This window comes from Lepisosteus platostomus, chromosome 17 (assembly GCF_059453375.1).
Source record: "Lepisosteus platostomus isolate fLepPlt1 chromosome 17, fLepPlt1.hap1, whole genome shotgun sequence".
NCBI classification, from domain to species: Eukaryota; Metazoa; Chordata; class Actinopteri; order Semionotiformes; family Lepisosteidae; genus Lepisosteus; species Lepisosteus platostomus.
Window position 1 is genome coordinate 6,496,032 of NC_142627.1, and position 16,139 is coordinate 6,512,170.

A 16,139-nucleotide genomic window follows, 5' to 3' on the forward strand; every position below is an offset into this window, starting at 1 on the left:
TTTCAGAGAGGTCAAGCTACAAACACCCGACCATATGATCACATCCCATTGCAAAAAAGACATTCTGGCCCAACACCCTTAATGATTACATCCCAGGCACGTTGAGCTGAAAATGGTGCAAGATTTTTGCAGGATTTAATGAATTCAAAATAAACTGGAATAACTGTAAGCAACACCAGTCATCTGTTTATAAAATCTTATTGAAACCCAAATGTTATTTTGTATAATTACCACGGTGAGAAACAGCAGGAGTCTGTCCCAGCATGAGAAAAAAAAAACGCAGCATAAATGAGACCACCACAGACACAATCGCTCACAAATGTTATCATTTTTCTGAGGGACACATCTGAAGGGACATGTTACAGCACCGAAAGGAGGAGAAAAGGAGGTCTTGCAATGAATAATTGAGCGTTTGTGCAGATTTGTGGAGGGCCTTTGATGTTTCATTTTTATTGCTCCTGGTGGGCTGCCTTCTGGCTTTCAGAATAAGAAAACATTGAGTGCGCTCTCCTGCTTGCAAAATAGGTCTGAAAAGATTCAAAACTTCCCAGGCTGGGGAGTATTTGTCACCCTGATAGAGAAAAAGTTTCAGAAGCTTCAGTCAACCTTACTTTCTCAAATCAACTCCGTTCTTTATTAAATGAGTCTACTGAGATTTGCCATTTTCTCTGGGAAGGGCATACGGTAGACAACAGAAGAATGCATCACAGTTTCACATGAAAGCAGCAAAGGATAAACGCTTCAGTTGCTAAATCTGTAGAGACAAAATGTATTATTTCATATAAATAGTTTTATATGTGGTTAAGAAGCACATTTTTTCCCCTTGAAACACACACACCAATGTGAAAGCAGCCAGTTACTTCCTAACCCAACAAGCACCAGCCCAGAGAAAGCCTCCTAGACGTGTGCCACACGACGCACATTGGGATCCCAGAGTGGAGGCCTTCATGTCTGACAGAGGACAGACACCGCCCTCCGTCCCTCATGAGTAACGCAGACTGGCACAGCTGGCAGCGTGCCGAGAAGGTGGTGTTATGTCTGGCGCACAGAACACAGACAACCCCTAACGCACTGCTAGCAGCTTTGCTCTTCCTACTCTCTAAGTTCCTGATTACTTTTGCAGCCACACTTGGGTTCTGTACCAGCAAGCTCTCCAGACTCTAGCCTCTTTCCCACAATGCTGGATGGGCCTCTTTCCCCAGCAGAGGCACTGGGGCAGCTAAACAAACTGAAACTACCAACCCTGCCATCCCTCTGCCACAATACCATCATCGCGACCCAGTGCCTCAGCACCATGGTGACAAGTTCCTACAGCCAAAGTGTTTTTTTTTTTTGGAGTTCCTTCACCTTCACCTGAAGTCCTTTTAAGACTTCTCCAACACAATGAGACGACTCCAAGACTCTTGTTGCAGGGCAGCTCCCATTACAGACTCTTGTACAAAAATAGCACACATACGCAATGTTTGCTGTGCGGTTAACAATCAACCAGCCCACTTCCTGCCCATGACACCTCTCCTGTGTGCCCCTCCCTGCTCCCGTTCCACTGCCCATGAGAGAGCTGCAAGGCAGACGCCCTCAGTGGGGACAGAGAGGGAGTTTTTCAGACTTCAAGGCCATTTGGTCAGTGCAGTCATGGTCCAACTGCTGTAAAATAATTGGCTGCGAATTGCTCCGTACGTACAAATGAAGTAAGAAGTGCTGATTTGTAGGACGATTTTCTTCAGTAGCAAATTAACTCAAATGCATTTTCACTGTTGAACACCGATATTTACAGGCAGCTGGACTCAGCAGTCAGGAGAGACCTCTCAGTTCCTCCCTCCTCGTACCCATGTTGAACCACCTGCAGTTATTAGGTTGTGAAATACAAGGAATGCATGTAGCGTTTTCTTAGATACATAAAATGATCGGTTTTGTACACTTTTCAAAGGGATGACGACTGAGCATATTAACTCAGCAATAAATAACGACTTACAAGATCATTCAAAAACTGTGTCAAAAACTCAAGAGCATTTCTTTCCTTCACACAAAGTAGAGTGGGCACCCTGAATGTGGTTTGTTTAGCGGCACAAAATTCCCATTTCTCTCTCTAGGTGATGAGCTCTGGCCAGTGTCCGCCTCAGTTCTTTTGACATTACTCTGAAGTTCCACTAGGCCAGATTCTCAGCGCATAGACTTTTGCTTCTTGGAGGGACTTTCAAAGCCTCAATAGACCATAAGGGGATAAGCAGCACCCCCAAACAGAAGGAAACTGTACGTACAGATTTCAAAAAGAAAAAGCCACATATTCCACAAGCCTTTGATTAACAGTTATATGAATGATCATCTCTCATGACAGACAGGACTGAAGGTTTAAGCAGCCTCTAGCAATCCATCAGCAGAATAAAAGGGTTCACCTAGGAGTCTGTGAGTGACATGGAACATGATAAATCTTTCCTATAAGCAGCCTTCTAAATCAAAATGAAACAACTTCTTGTTTATTTCGCAAAACTGTTATAGAGCAATTTAAAGGGTATGACACGTCAGCCATGATACAAAAGCCAGAGCAATGTTTTATTCAATAAAAAAGCTGAAGCACAAAAAGAGACATTCTGTGGCTTTCCAGATGCAGACCCAAGCTTAGCTGTTGTTGTATGGAGCCCCTGAGCTGATCCCAAGCTCAGCACATTGTATAAATTATGCAAATTAAACTTGGCATTCTATGGGGTATTGGATGCAGAATAAAATAAAGACTCAAGTTTACTCACCAGAAATGTTTCATATAAAACAAATCAGACCTTCGTCTAATACCAATGTCATCCATTTTGCAGATGACAGATTCTGTTAACTGGACAATCTGCATGTCTCAGATCTTCCATCTGAGCCAGCTGCTTCACCCTGCAATACGATATGGAGTTCGACTGCATGGAAATCAGGAGAGAACAACCCTGCAGATGCCAAACTAACTGATCTCTCCTCCTGGCTCTTGCACGAACTGCAAGAGGAAGCTGAAATGCAAATTAGTCGGGCACATCTGGCGATAACGACATGCTTAATTTATGATTGAGAATGATAATTGGTTGTGAGAGAAACACCACGACTGTGTGAAAATTAATACAGTTTTGGCACAGGAGCGACAAAAAACCTGGCACACATTTGTTTTAAAAAGAATTTGGTCTAAGCAGAAACCGCTGCAGGCTGAAGGCTCTTCCACAAATTCTGTGAATAAATCTGAAAAGGATTAAATTTAATAGCTTTTTGCATATTTCTGTGAATGCAGATTTACTTGAAATAAGGTAAGAGGCATGAATATCTACCTTTTGGGGTTGGCCTGGAAACAAGACTGTAAAACCTGGAACGGCTCAATGCACTATGCGAAGAGACTCATGCGTTTCCCTGTAGTTTGAGACAAAGATGTGTAAAATGTACCCTGTTATGCTAAAAGGAATGCTGCTCTAAGAAGGAACAGAATTAAAAAAGGAACAAAAATTGGAACGCAACCTATTTTTGTGCATTAAGATACCACCCATCATCCTTGGCTGTGACTCAGGCCACAATCATTTCTGTCCAGAACGACCCATTGATTGTGACTGCTAAGTGCCTCCTCAGATAAGCTGCCTCCTTTCTGCTAAGAAGCACCACAATGTGGTGCTTATTAATTGCATTTCCAAGGAAAAAAATCCATTTGTTTTTTTTTGTTGTTGTTGGCCTGTTTTATGTACTTATTTCTGCATTGTCTCAAGTTACATATCTGGAAAATTGCACTCTTTGGAAAAAGTCTTCACTGAAAAGCTCAGCAGTATCTCTGTATTTTTTTTACAAGAACAACTCCTGTAAGTTCTTCATACACAAGTTCTATATATTATTTCTAAAACAGAACACAAACATTCGGATAATTGAAAACCACACAGAACAGCAGCTTTTTACCTATTGTCCATTGCCCAGCATAACCCTATAACACCAGACATGACATGAATTTCTGAAAATAAAACCCCTGTTCTTCCGTCACTAAATGCATATTTCTAGAGTTTTGGCAAGAAAACATTTTCCTTAATAATTACAGGAAGCATCGGGGTCTGTTTGGCAAAGTATGTTATAAGAGGGTTTTTTTCCCTTGGTCTCAGGCAGCCAAGAATTATACTTAATAATTATGAAGATGCTGGACTGGCAAAGCTGAACCGTAACAACTGTTCAATTAAAGAATTTAATTAACTGATACTGGAGACTTTAGATGGTTTAGATCTTAGACGTTCGGGGAAAAAGAGTCACCTTACTCCAGGGCGGTTTCATTAGTAAAAATAGCAATCCCAATATCATTATCGCTCGCTGTGCTTGGTGCAGACAAGGCGACAGTATTCTCAGAAGAGCACACACCAAGCAATGAGACCTTCAGGACAATTTAATGAACACGGCTTCTCAGTGCAACAATCTCAAAAAACCCTTGTCATTTGTACAAGGATGGCAAAAATTATGTTTAAGTTCCACTTCTGCACGCAGTGGAACACAACAATTGAATTTTAATTTATTTTAATGAATTTTAATGAGAAACTGGATCCATTATTCATTTTCAGAAGTAGCACAGGATCTGAACAGCCTGAGCTGAAGAGACCGGTACCTTCTGTTGAACAGAACAGTCTCTTTCATAGCCCCCTTGGAAAGTGTTTTAGTGTAGCTATTGGTAAAATGTTGCATCAATTGTCTTGTATTGGAAGGAATGAACAGACCTGTCCATAATTGGAAGGAAAGAGTGAAACTGTGCGGCACCACTCCATCCAGTCTTAACCATGTAACCGATTACATCTTTCCTTCAGAAAAAGAAAGAACTATTGTGTATTATGGAATATGCCTGGTCATCCAATCACACAGCAGGGGCTCCTAGCCAAAGTACTGGGGAATCCTGAGCACACACTTAATCCTCTCTCCAGCCTCTCAGAGCTCACAATTGCAAATAATGCCCCTGTGCCTCTTCACATATTTTGCAGCTGTTGCAATTGCCATGCAAGGTTAAAGGCTGCAGTCAATGAAGATCTGGATAGAAGTAGTGCACACAGTGCTCTTGCACTCACACCTTTTCTTATAATGTGAACATCACAATCATTCACACAAATTGAATTCATTTAAACTTTCTCTTCTCCGCGACAATGAATACAGCGCTAGAATGGTTACAGAAGTTAAAGACTTTATTTAATTTAACTACATCAACTGGACTGGAGTTAACTCACCCTATGGTGCAGCTTGTCCAGATTAGCAGTTTTGCAAGGGCCCATGGGATTTGTTCCTACCTCACTCTGCCTGTCTGTGTGCATTTGGAGCCGGCCTGCAATTGTGTGGAGGTCCCAGTGTGTCCCCAGGGGGTTGGAGAGTTCTGTCTGATCCCCCTTTTATCAAACTACTCTCCCTGCATCACCCTTCCCAAAAATTCAACTATGCAAAGATGCCTTTGTATAGGGCTACTGTACTAGTAACTCACTCTTAAACAAGCATGGTTAACTGCATTGCTTAATCGACTTCACTCTAAGTTAATGGAACTCAAACTGGTTAAATTACATGCACAGATCTGCTATAATTCATCCCATCCTACTTATCATTTAACAGTAACAAGCTTCCAGAACTCAGCTTCTTCCGATATTGACGAATGCATTGGGAAGTTGGGACACTCTGTGGCACAAAGAAATGGTTAATAGCTACAGCAGAGTTAGAGTAGACTCTGAAAGTGGAGCAGAACATTGCAGCTGAAATTTAAACAAATGATCTAGGCTTTAACCAAATGCAGTTTTTCAAGGAAACACATTCTGGAGCACCGCCACTTCGTGATGACACTGCGGTCATACGACACCTGCCCCAACGGGCTGCCTGGAGTCTGCTGGGGAAAAGAGGGTCTACAGAACTTACTCGTTGTTTTGCTTCTTCCATTTGCAAGCTAAAATAACTCAGCAGCAGATTTGCAAACCCTGGTTCATGGCTCCTAAAAACACCCATTAAAGTGAATCTGATCTCGCTCTGAAAAGAAGCCCACACCTTGTTTGCAAGGTGTCTTGCTAAGCAGAAAAAGGAAACGACGTGGAAGGTTTCTAAAGATTACTGGAGCTCCGGGGAGGTCATGTGCATATTTGTAGAATGTCAGCACATATGAGGCATTGTCAAAGGGCTTGTTTTTTGCTTGATCAAAGGTCTTTCTGCCAGAAACCATAATTCTTTCTAGGACAAATACACTCCCTGAAACAGCGGAACATTTTTGAATAATCACTCACAGTGTGAAACAAAGAAACGACCTCACTTGTTAGCAGGCCTACATTTGGAATGTTTCGTCATCTGCTCTGGGTCAACCAGTCACTTTGTTAAACACGAATCTTTCAGGGCAAACACAACCGAGAGACGCAATCCTGGTTTTAGTCACTGAAAATCTGATGATCACTTCTGATACCAACTTGTGAAAAACGTTCTACTTTAAAATACAGCTTAAGAATACAATTCTTACATCGCACAAAAGACCTTATTCTTTGCAACCCACCACGTGCATCACCGACTAATCAATTCGGCTGTTTTTCTGAAGAAACTGCCATTTCTACATAACCCACATCTTTCGGCCATATAGGGCCGATTCATACTGTATCTTGAAATATCAGAGCTCATCTTAAATGTCTCCACCTTATTTCTTAACTAACTCACATATTCCTATTTTGAAACAGAAAACCCAGCTGCCTGAGACCAAGGGCAGCTGTTCAACCCTCTCCTGGGCACAGAGTTCCCTAATTCACACTGCGTGTCAATGTCATCCGCGCTGACCAGGCTCTGGAACAGTGCTTGAATTTGGATTTTCTCAAATTTTGCGCAACTGTCAATTAATTTATTTTGCTACAGAGACTTAATAACTGGTCTGAGAAATTGGGACTGCAGCTTTCATTTCTTTGGCAAATGCGGTTATCTTTTCTATTTTTCAGGACAAAACAGCAGCTACAATCGGGAGGGGCCTATCGAGCCATCATGCTCATTTGCTTCCGTTTCAGTCACATAGGCGCGGTGGCTCTGTGGCTCAGGATCGGTGCCTGTGCCCGCGGCCGGCAGAGGAATCCTACTACGTTGGGCCCCTGAGCAAGGCCCTTAACCCCAACTGCTCCAGGGGTGCTGTATGAATGGCTGACCCTGCGCTCTGACCCCAAGCTTCTCTCTCCCCGTCTGTGTGTCTCATGGAGAGCAAGCTGGGGTATGCGAAAAAGACAAATTCCTAATGCAAGAAATTGTCTATGGCAGATAAAGTGATCTTCTCTTACCCAGGATAAGGTGACCCCAGTGAAGGGGGAACCTGACCTTCATTTCAAGTAGCCAATCAACTTTAAGCTGATTTAAGGGGAGAAGCCCAGAGCACCAGCAAAAACCCGACGCCAATGCAGAAAAAACACAAAATCTCCTCTTCGACAGCAGTGTTTCACTTCCTGTTCAATCTGGGTCCCCATCACAACACTTCTGCTCTTTTTTTTTTGTCACTGAAATTCAAATGTCGTTGGGTTGTTTTTTTTTTAATAAACGAGAACATGGCTACAGAACTGCTAGCGTTCTCAGATCTGCCACAAGCAGAAGCCAGAAAAGAGAGGAAGTGAGCCCTGTTATTAGCTCTCTGCCTTGTCTGAGAGTGGAAGGCCTTGTGGAATGCATTTCTGTAGCAAAGCGCCATTCAGTGAAGTGCATGGGCTGAGAGGCAGCAGTGCAGAGATATCACTCATAATTCCTCAGTTCATCTCCAGGTTACTGTAAGACCATCTCAGGGATTTGCTGAAAACACTACTCCTGCTAGCAGCAGCCCTTGTATCTTCTGTGAGCACTCAAATGCTTCTCATGCTGTTGAGACAGAGGCCTGTGGTGTTTTCTACATTTTCTGTGTTGAAGAAACTGACACATCTGTCCTGCTTCACCTTTCTGATAACCAGGCGAAAGAGACAGCTTGCTAGATTTTGTGGAGGATCAGCAAGCGCCAGATCTCTTTCAATGAACATTCCACTCAAACAGCCTAACAATGCAGTGCACAACTGGAAAATGCCAACTCCCAAACTCCAGCCAGCTCTTCTCTTTGCTATAAATAACTCATTTTACCAAGATCATCAGACATTTCTGCTGCTGCTCAGAGCACAGGCACAGCAGCTAAGATGGGTGGGTGTTCGGTTTTTCTCTTGAGAAATCTGTACCGCACAACGCTCAATATCACACACCTATCTAGCACTATGAGCAGTGTCATTTCTTATAACACTATTTCCATGAAAGCTGAAGGACTCTTCCTTCTGTTTGAATGTAACAAGTGTTCACATCAAGTCTCCTTCCCAACAACACAGCTCATTTTAAAGATTGTTGGGTTGAATTCCTACAGTGCAAAGCACCTCCTTGTTACTGCCAAATACACTCTCATACTTGTCTAGAGGAGCTAAACAGAATCAGCTGCTGTAATTTAAAGTACAATTGTGTCTGACTACTCAGAAAAAATGTTTATGATCTAAGCTTTTTCTCAAGTATCCATAAGGAAAATAATTCAGGTGGGGAGCTGCGTCAGCATGCGTAGGCTGCAAAGGAACAAGTAATAGGTTTATTCCATGCTGAAAAAAAGAAGAAAGAAAACACAACATTTCAGCCGCGGGGCCTTCTTCAGGTGTGAGGTATGAAGAAGGTGTGAAGGTGAAGAAGGCTCACACCCCACGGCCAAAACGTTGCGTTTTCTTTCTTCTTTTTTCAGCATTGAATAAACCTATTACATGTTCCTAATAAGGAAAATAAGTTTATCAGTACTGTACCAAACCAAGTACTGTATTAACCCCACTTACATTACAGAGGAGACAAAAACACGATTCACTTCTTCACCTATTCTCCTTCACACCTGTAAAAACAAATCTAAATAAGCCGATGGTTTAATACAGCAAAACAAAGTAAAAACAATACTTCTGGATTAGAAAATGCAACTTGTTCTCTCTTCTGAAAAGGACAGCATGTTCTTCAGAGGTCAGAACAGACACGTAGGTCTGTGTCTAAGGTTTCACTGCTTGCTGCCACTACAACACTGCCTACAGCAGCATTTTCCACGTGTGCCCCTCTGCCCAAAAGCAAATAATTATTTCCAAACCGTGACGCAGTCGCAGACTAACACCTACTTCAGTGCACAAGAGCACAGACCGCTCTGTTAACACGACGGCACAAATGTTCTGACAAGGTTACTTGGGCCACTTGCTCAACAGGACTGCAGGTGCCCCAAGCTGCACCTTTGACCCGCCTGCTGGGGAAACAGTACAGCACCGCTTCCTGCCTTGGTGACGAAAGGTGGCGATACGAAAATAAGACGCAGGGGCCGGCGTCATTTCAAGAACAGCTCCTGCTCGTCCACGCTCACTTCACGCCCTTAAAGTATTCTTTCCGAGGCTGATAAAAAGCCGGCTTGCCACCGTGAGGAGGCAACTCATTCGCACCGTGTTCCCTCGGCTGCCCTGGGAACCACAGGCCTGTCAGTCAACCTCTGGCTTCGCTCATCGTGAAGAGCTTGCTCAAGCCCCGAGTGGTGCATTAACACGATAGCCCAGAGCGGCTGCTCCGCATGGGCCGTCCCGCCACATGCAAACACTGCCCATTTGGCTTTGCAGAGCCTTTCCACCCTTCCTGGTGCTGCGGTGCGGCACGATGGCTATGACAGTCCTGTTGGGAGAGTACAGCTTACAGCAAAGAGCTCTGCTGCAGGGGGAGATCTCAGACCTGGGAGGCTGAATCACTCTTTTAACACTTTTATGGCTGCACATAAAACCCTTTTACAAAGGCAAAGGTCAGGTGATGACAGGCCTGAAGAAGGCAATGCGCTCCGCATGACAGCGCACATTCCTGTACAGGCAAGGTGGCCACGGTCTTCCAGAAGCAGGAAATTTCACCTCAAATCGCAGCTGCGCCTGCTGCAAGCACATCCAGACACCTGCTGCAGGATACTTTTAACACACCTCAGATTCTACAGGTGTAGCCTTTTGCATTATACTGATCGAGAAGAAAAGCCGTTTATTTTACATCCTTACACGCAGAGACACACACGACCCAACAGTCTTAGAACATGCAGCATATAGTGCTGGCTGGTAAAAATAAAATTAATTTGAATTCAACATAAATGAGAATTGTAATAAATAACGGGATGTTTGAATTGTAGAATGCACTAGAAATGGTCCATTTTGATTAGAAGGTACAATTTCTGTCTCTATGGCACAGAAAAGATATCGGTGCTCTGGAATCTATCCAGAGGAGAGAAACCAGATACATTTCGGAGCTAAAGGAAACACTGACAGGCCGAAGGAACGGAAACCTACGAGTCCTGAGTATTCATGTATTCAGAATACTCAAGGGCACTGATAAAGTCAACCCACTGGACGTCTTTAGAACTAACAGTGAAACACGATCCAGAAAGCACAACTGGAAATTATGTGGAAAAGTATCTTGAACCGAGAACAGAAGGCACTACTTTATCTACAACAAGATAGGAAAATTCATGCCAGGATAAAGCTCTCTAATCAGCCCCCAGATTAACATATTTGATTCTAAACTCAGTGCTCTTGAAAGACAAAGAATAATTAAAGAATGGCATTAATTATGCTAGCAGACACCAGGATCAGCGGCTGCACCCACAGACTACAAACTAAAATCTCATTTTCCCTGGGAGCCATGGCCACGAATTCTCCATGCGACTCGACCACATTCCTCCCGGTTCCAGCCACACACCCAGGAGCCGCAACGCACAGCCCAAATCCTCCGGATCACAATTCCCACTAAAACACGAATGCCGCCCGACCAGGGGAACTGCGGGCTCCATCACAATCAAGAACAATCTGAGCAGCAGGAAGGGAAACCAGTCCTCCCTCTGCCTCGTCGTCTGCTGGCACTGAATTCCATCTGCCACAAACACGCGGCACCGTTTAGCCACCTCACTTTTCCTGAGCATCCACAAACGTCTCTCCCGTGACCAAACTTTCACCCTGCGCCAGCGCAACACCCCCCCCCACCCAGGACAAACAGATCGCCTCCCAGGGGCCACTACAAGACACTGTTAGAGGTTTTGCCTGGCTCTCAGTTTAAAGCAGCAGAGGTGGCTCAGCTGAAGTCAGGAGCGTTATTACAGAAGGCCCTGACTAGAGTTCACGGGGACCTGTTACCTTCTTCATACACAGTATTAGACCAGGTTAAGAATTCTGGCACTGCAGAGGGTATCATCTCAGTGTGCGAACGAACAACAAGCCTGAAGTGGCGATATCAGGTAAGCACGTTTTCTTTGCACTATATAAAGCTGCATTTAGAAATTGTGCACTGAGGCTTAACCTCCCCAAACTCATTACCACAGCACACACGTAGCTGTAACCTGATTCAAAGCCAGCAGGGGTGCTTGAAGGGATAAAGGGAATGTTGAGCTGTGGAGCTTCACTGCACCTCTTTCTTCATAAGGGAGGCTGAGCGAGCCATTCAGGAAAGCTCGGAGAAGATGCTTCCTCAGAAATGAGCTCCAAAATTTAAGTGCAGTGATTTTGTTTCATGACGGGACACAACTATACTCTTATAGTGCATTCTCTTATGCTGACAAAAAACACAGTCTGAAATTAAAACACCAGAGTCCAGAGATTCATTCTGATGTAGTCTGGATCCGTGTCTCACCAAGCTTATGCGGAGTCTGGAGGCCTATCTTGTCTTCATGTTACAACTCAGCAAAAAGGAAAAAAAGGAAAGTCTCTGGCAGTCTGACATAATAATGATTAAATTTAGATTTTCTATTCCAGTACTCTAAAACGTCCATTCTAACCGAGAGTGTGGATCCTGCAGGTTTCAGACAGGAATTATTTCAGCTGGAACATCACCATAAGAAAGTGGCTGTGGCAGAATCCCTTGTGGTCTATGACAACTGAGTAACTGAGCATCCCTGTCTTGTAAATGTGGCTTACAGGCACCTAGATACTAGTTTATAACTGCGGCAGCATTGATCTACCTAATGAGAACAGAGCTACTTAAGACACCTTCAGATACAAGTGACAGCAAAGGTAATCCCATCACAGGTGCACTCGGTTTATGGGACTGGAGCTGGAATCTCTCTGGTTTTGAACACCAGCTTCAGCATTAACACAGGTAGCAAGTGTCTCCTCCTCAGCTGTGCTGAATTTGACTCCTGTAAAGGGAGGCAGCACTGGAACCTGGAACTTACCCCTCTTTGTCTCCATTAATCAGTCAGCATTATCCTTTTGCTCTAGAAGGCGCATTTGTTTTCGAGTTCCTTGTCATTGTGAACGGCGTGGCTTAAAATAATCAGTCTTTTGTACATCTGAGTCCTAGTACATAAGACCTGCCCGGAAAACAATGTCTTAAACCTCTGGTGAAAATGTGTTAAAACAAGTAAGCTATTTTCCCCCAAATGCAGCATTTCAAATATACAGTGCTAGAAATTCTATCGCTTTGTCGATCTCGACGTACTGTTTCTGGCTAAATGGGAATGTCATTGGACTTTAGAAACTATCCTGATGATGTGGAAGGAGCCCCGAACCTCGATGCTACTGGGACCTTATTTTATCGCTACATTTGACACTAAGCCACTGCATAAACAAAAACAAAAGGGAAAACAAAAAACTGCTAAACGTTACCAGATGAATTGCTGCAGTCTGTAGCCAACCAAAACAAGGTCAGTACGTGTATTTCTTTCCACTCACGGTTTAAAGACTGGCATACCCGCCTAGCACATCACAATTTTTATTCTGAATTCTGAACGCACCAATGATACAGCTGATTTAGAGAACGTCGAACCGCAGCTTGTTTCACAACACTACGGGGGCGAAATAAGAATAGGGATAGTACTGAAAAACGGAGATTTAACCACATCTGGGTACACTGTAAAACACAAGCACCCTAACACAACAGTCAAAGTGAAAGCGGAGGAACTAATTTCTCCCCCTTGGACGGGCACTGATGGAAGCCAGCGTTTTATCGAAGCTTTCGGTGAAAAAATGCTGGATCACCCGAGCATTGTTATACCGTCCTACTTGCAGATTTACAAGACAGAACCCACAACATCCGAACGGATGATAAATAAAGGTTATCGTGCACAGTACATAAAGAACATTCAACCAGGCAGCCAACGACTGTTGGCAATTAACACTAATCCGAGACCACTGTGATGCAAAACGTGAAAATAGAAAATGTGTTTTTACACCGACACACGCCACGGTGGAGTTTTAAAGAGATCCATTTCAACCAGACCACGGGGAAAAAAATCCCTTCGCACGTTAAATGAGGAAGGAAGGAAAACGCAAATTTATTCCAAGTGAATGTCCCCGTTCCTCATCGCATTTTACCGATGTAGTCATGCCGTGTAGGCTTTTAAAACACCGACGCTTCCAAAGAAATTACAAGAAACACACGCCACAATCCTGTTCTCCTTCACAAACTCCCTAAACTGAAAAGTCCCGAGCCATTCACTGACAGCTCTGACCTGAATTGCTTATCTGATATCTCGTACGCTCCCATCAGGGGAAAAAAAAAGAATAAAAAAAAACCCATACCTTTCGGTTCAAAGCTGTCCCGGAATAGAAGTAATAAGCGATGCCAAGCACCCAAAGGACGGCGAAGCATAGCAGTATCCTGGACTTCCTTCGCATTGCTGGGAGTCGGAGCCGAAAACTGCTCGTGTGCGCCTGGTCCTGGTCCGGTGGCGGAGACGGGAGCCGCAGACAGCCGAGCCGTGTGCGCCTTGTCGCTGTGTGTTCAACGCGGCTCCAGCAGCGGAGCAGAAAGAGCAGGAAACAGCCAACATCACCGGGTTAGAGGGGAAAGGGTAACCGGCTCTAATCCAATCACACTCCGCTGAGACTCCTCCGTGTACGGACGGGGGGTGGGGAGACGAGAGGGGGGGGGGACGGGACTGGACTGGCGGCGACAGTGTTGCGCTGAGATGCGGGCTGTCAGAGATGACAGCCCCCACCGCCGGAGTCAAAGGAGACATTGTAGCGACGAGGTCCTGTGAGCTCTGTCATGATGTAATTAACCAACGCAGGGAAATACATGCCGGATGCACACTACTGTGCCGTAGGATAGAGGGTACATGCAAAAATGAACGCTGGAAATGTGGTGGAGGCTATACCATTTGAGAGTGGATGATTGATATGTGATAAATTATATATATATATCCTTCAGCTTTGTCCTCTTTCAGTGCCTGGGTTACATCGAGGGTGAGGCTTTCTCTTATCACAGTGTTCTACAGTATATACAGTAAATCAAAAGATCATCATTACATCATTAAATTGCACAGCTAGGTGACCACTGCAGAGAGGACCTAGTTTTTAGCAATTCGCCGTCGCTGCGACTTCAAGGCGGCTGTCAATCTGTAAAGTGTGCCGAAGCTATTGTTTGAGACAGTAACAGACAAACGTTATGTAGCGAGAGAAAAATATAGCTTTGTTGTTTCTTCTTATAGCCTTGTATCTTGACTGGTTGATGTTGTAAATCGCTTCGGATAAAAGCTTCTGCCAAATGAATAGATGTAAATGCAGAGCGCTCGAGTAATCACAAAATCGAAAGCATCGTGTTTAGTGAAATATTGCATTTACTCTAGCCTTGCAGGTTTATACAGTAGTACGTTTAAAAACTGACATACTTAATAGGCTGGCTATTTCACGGTGAGGTATTTGTTTGCATAATGTAGGACCTCTACAACATGGTATGCTAATTGCTTGATGTGTCTACCGGAGGTTTCCTCCAGTTCTGATGAAGGGATATTTTACCAGGAGCTGTCACTGCGTGCATTTGTCAGCTTAATGTTGTCCTGTATATCAATAATTTATTTTAGGCTTTAAATGTTTAAAGGTCTCATTCTGTTTTGTTCTTACTATATTTGGGGTCTTCATTACTGTTTTTTTTTTCTAAATTCTGCTTCACATTAAGAAAAAACAAACAATTAAGAGTGATCCCAAAGAAAACTTTTATTGGCACGCACGATGTCTGTAGGCCAGACTGCAGCAATGAAATGAGGCCGTACTTCAATACTGTCCCCAAGCCAGAGCCTGGTTTCTCACTAATGGGCTTCAGAATATGGTGCAACACTGAACTAATTCCCATAGATCTCCAGTCAGCTCTGGGATGTCCAAAAATGTTTTGTTTTGGGTTTTGTTTCTGAAAAGGGTGACATATGTAGGAACTTACACAAGACAGCAGAGAGAACCCTGCAGAAAACACACAGTATTATGGACATGTAAGAGATGAACCATAACACAGATAAACGTTATTAAACAAAATACCTTTACAGTTGTGCCCTGTGCGACGGTCTGTTCCCCACATCAACACTGTAGGCAAAGTCTCCACAGGGGAGGTAACTTCCCACTGGGTGAAGAACTGGTGTCATAGCTTTTTTAAAATGCAGAAAGAAATTTTCAATACATAGCATGGAACTCCTTTGATTATGTATGCTTTATAAGAGTAATCATGGTGTTGCTGACACTCAATAAAAATCTGTTCAGTTTTTCTTTTACTGAAATGAAAAAAAAACTCTGTTTCTATTTATAAACATATCGGTGTTAAAAGCTAACAATTCAATAGATATATCATTTTAACCGGTGTGACTGAACTCAACTAGTAATTATGTCTGATACATCAACCTGAACTAATTTATTGCGCTTTAAGGGCTTCTCAGGAGCATCAGTAATATTGGGAAATGTGAAGAGTACAATATGATAATGTGTGTATTACTGAATAACAAAATAACTGAGTATTACAAGAGACTCATTATTAACTTGTAAAGGATATGCATCAATGATACTTAAAAATATTATACAGAATGGTAACTGGCTTTTGTTTTCCTTGTTAATTAGGAACATTGAACTTACACACTAATACAAGAGCACCAATTAATTAGATTTCATTTGCAGATACATTGTCTTTGTGCACAGAGTATTGGGCTGTAAGATTACCTGGGCATACAGAGGGAGTTCAAACTGATTTTATTTCTTGATCAGACAATCTTGACATAGTCTTCATACAATAACCTTGACAGAGTTCCATTAATTATGCTTTTAAAGTGTTGCTTTCAACTTCTGAAGCATCCCCGTATGTCCTTCTTCATTTACAAATGGGGCAGCTAAGGTGAATCCAGATCTGATTAGAACAGAAAACGGGGTACAAATTCATCACTGTTG

General features: G+C 43.3%; 1 protein-coding gene across 1 annotated transcript in view; it reads right to left on the bottom strand.

Moving 5' to 3' along the window:
- Positions 1-13,778, bottom strand: part of galnt2 (UDP-N-acetyl-alpha-D-galactosamine:polypeptide N-acetylgalactosaminyltransferase 2) — a 78,881-nt gene extending 65,103 nt beyond the window's left edge. The window contains exon 1 of the mRNA XM_088610228.1: positions 13,515-13,778. Within this exon, the coding sequence (XP_088466354.1) occupies positions 13,515-13,610 (96 nt within the window). The 5' untranslated portion in view covers positions 13,611-13,778. The remainder of the gene's footprint in view (positions 1-13,514) is intronic.
- Positions 13,779-16,139: the final 2,361 nt, after the last annotated feature.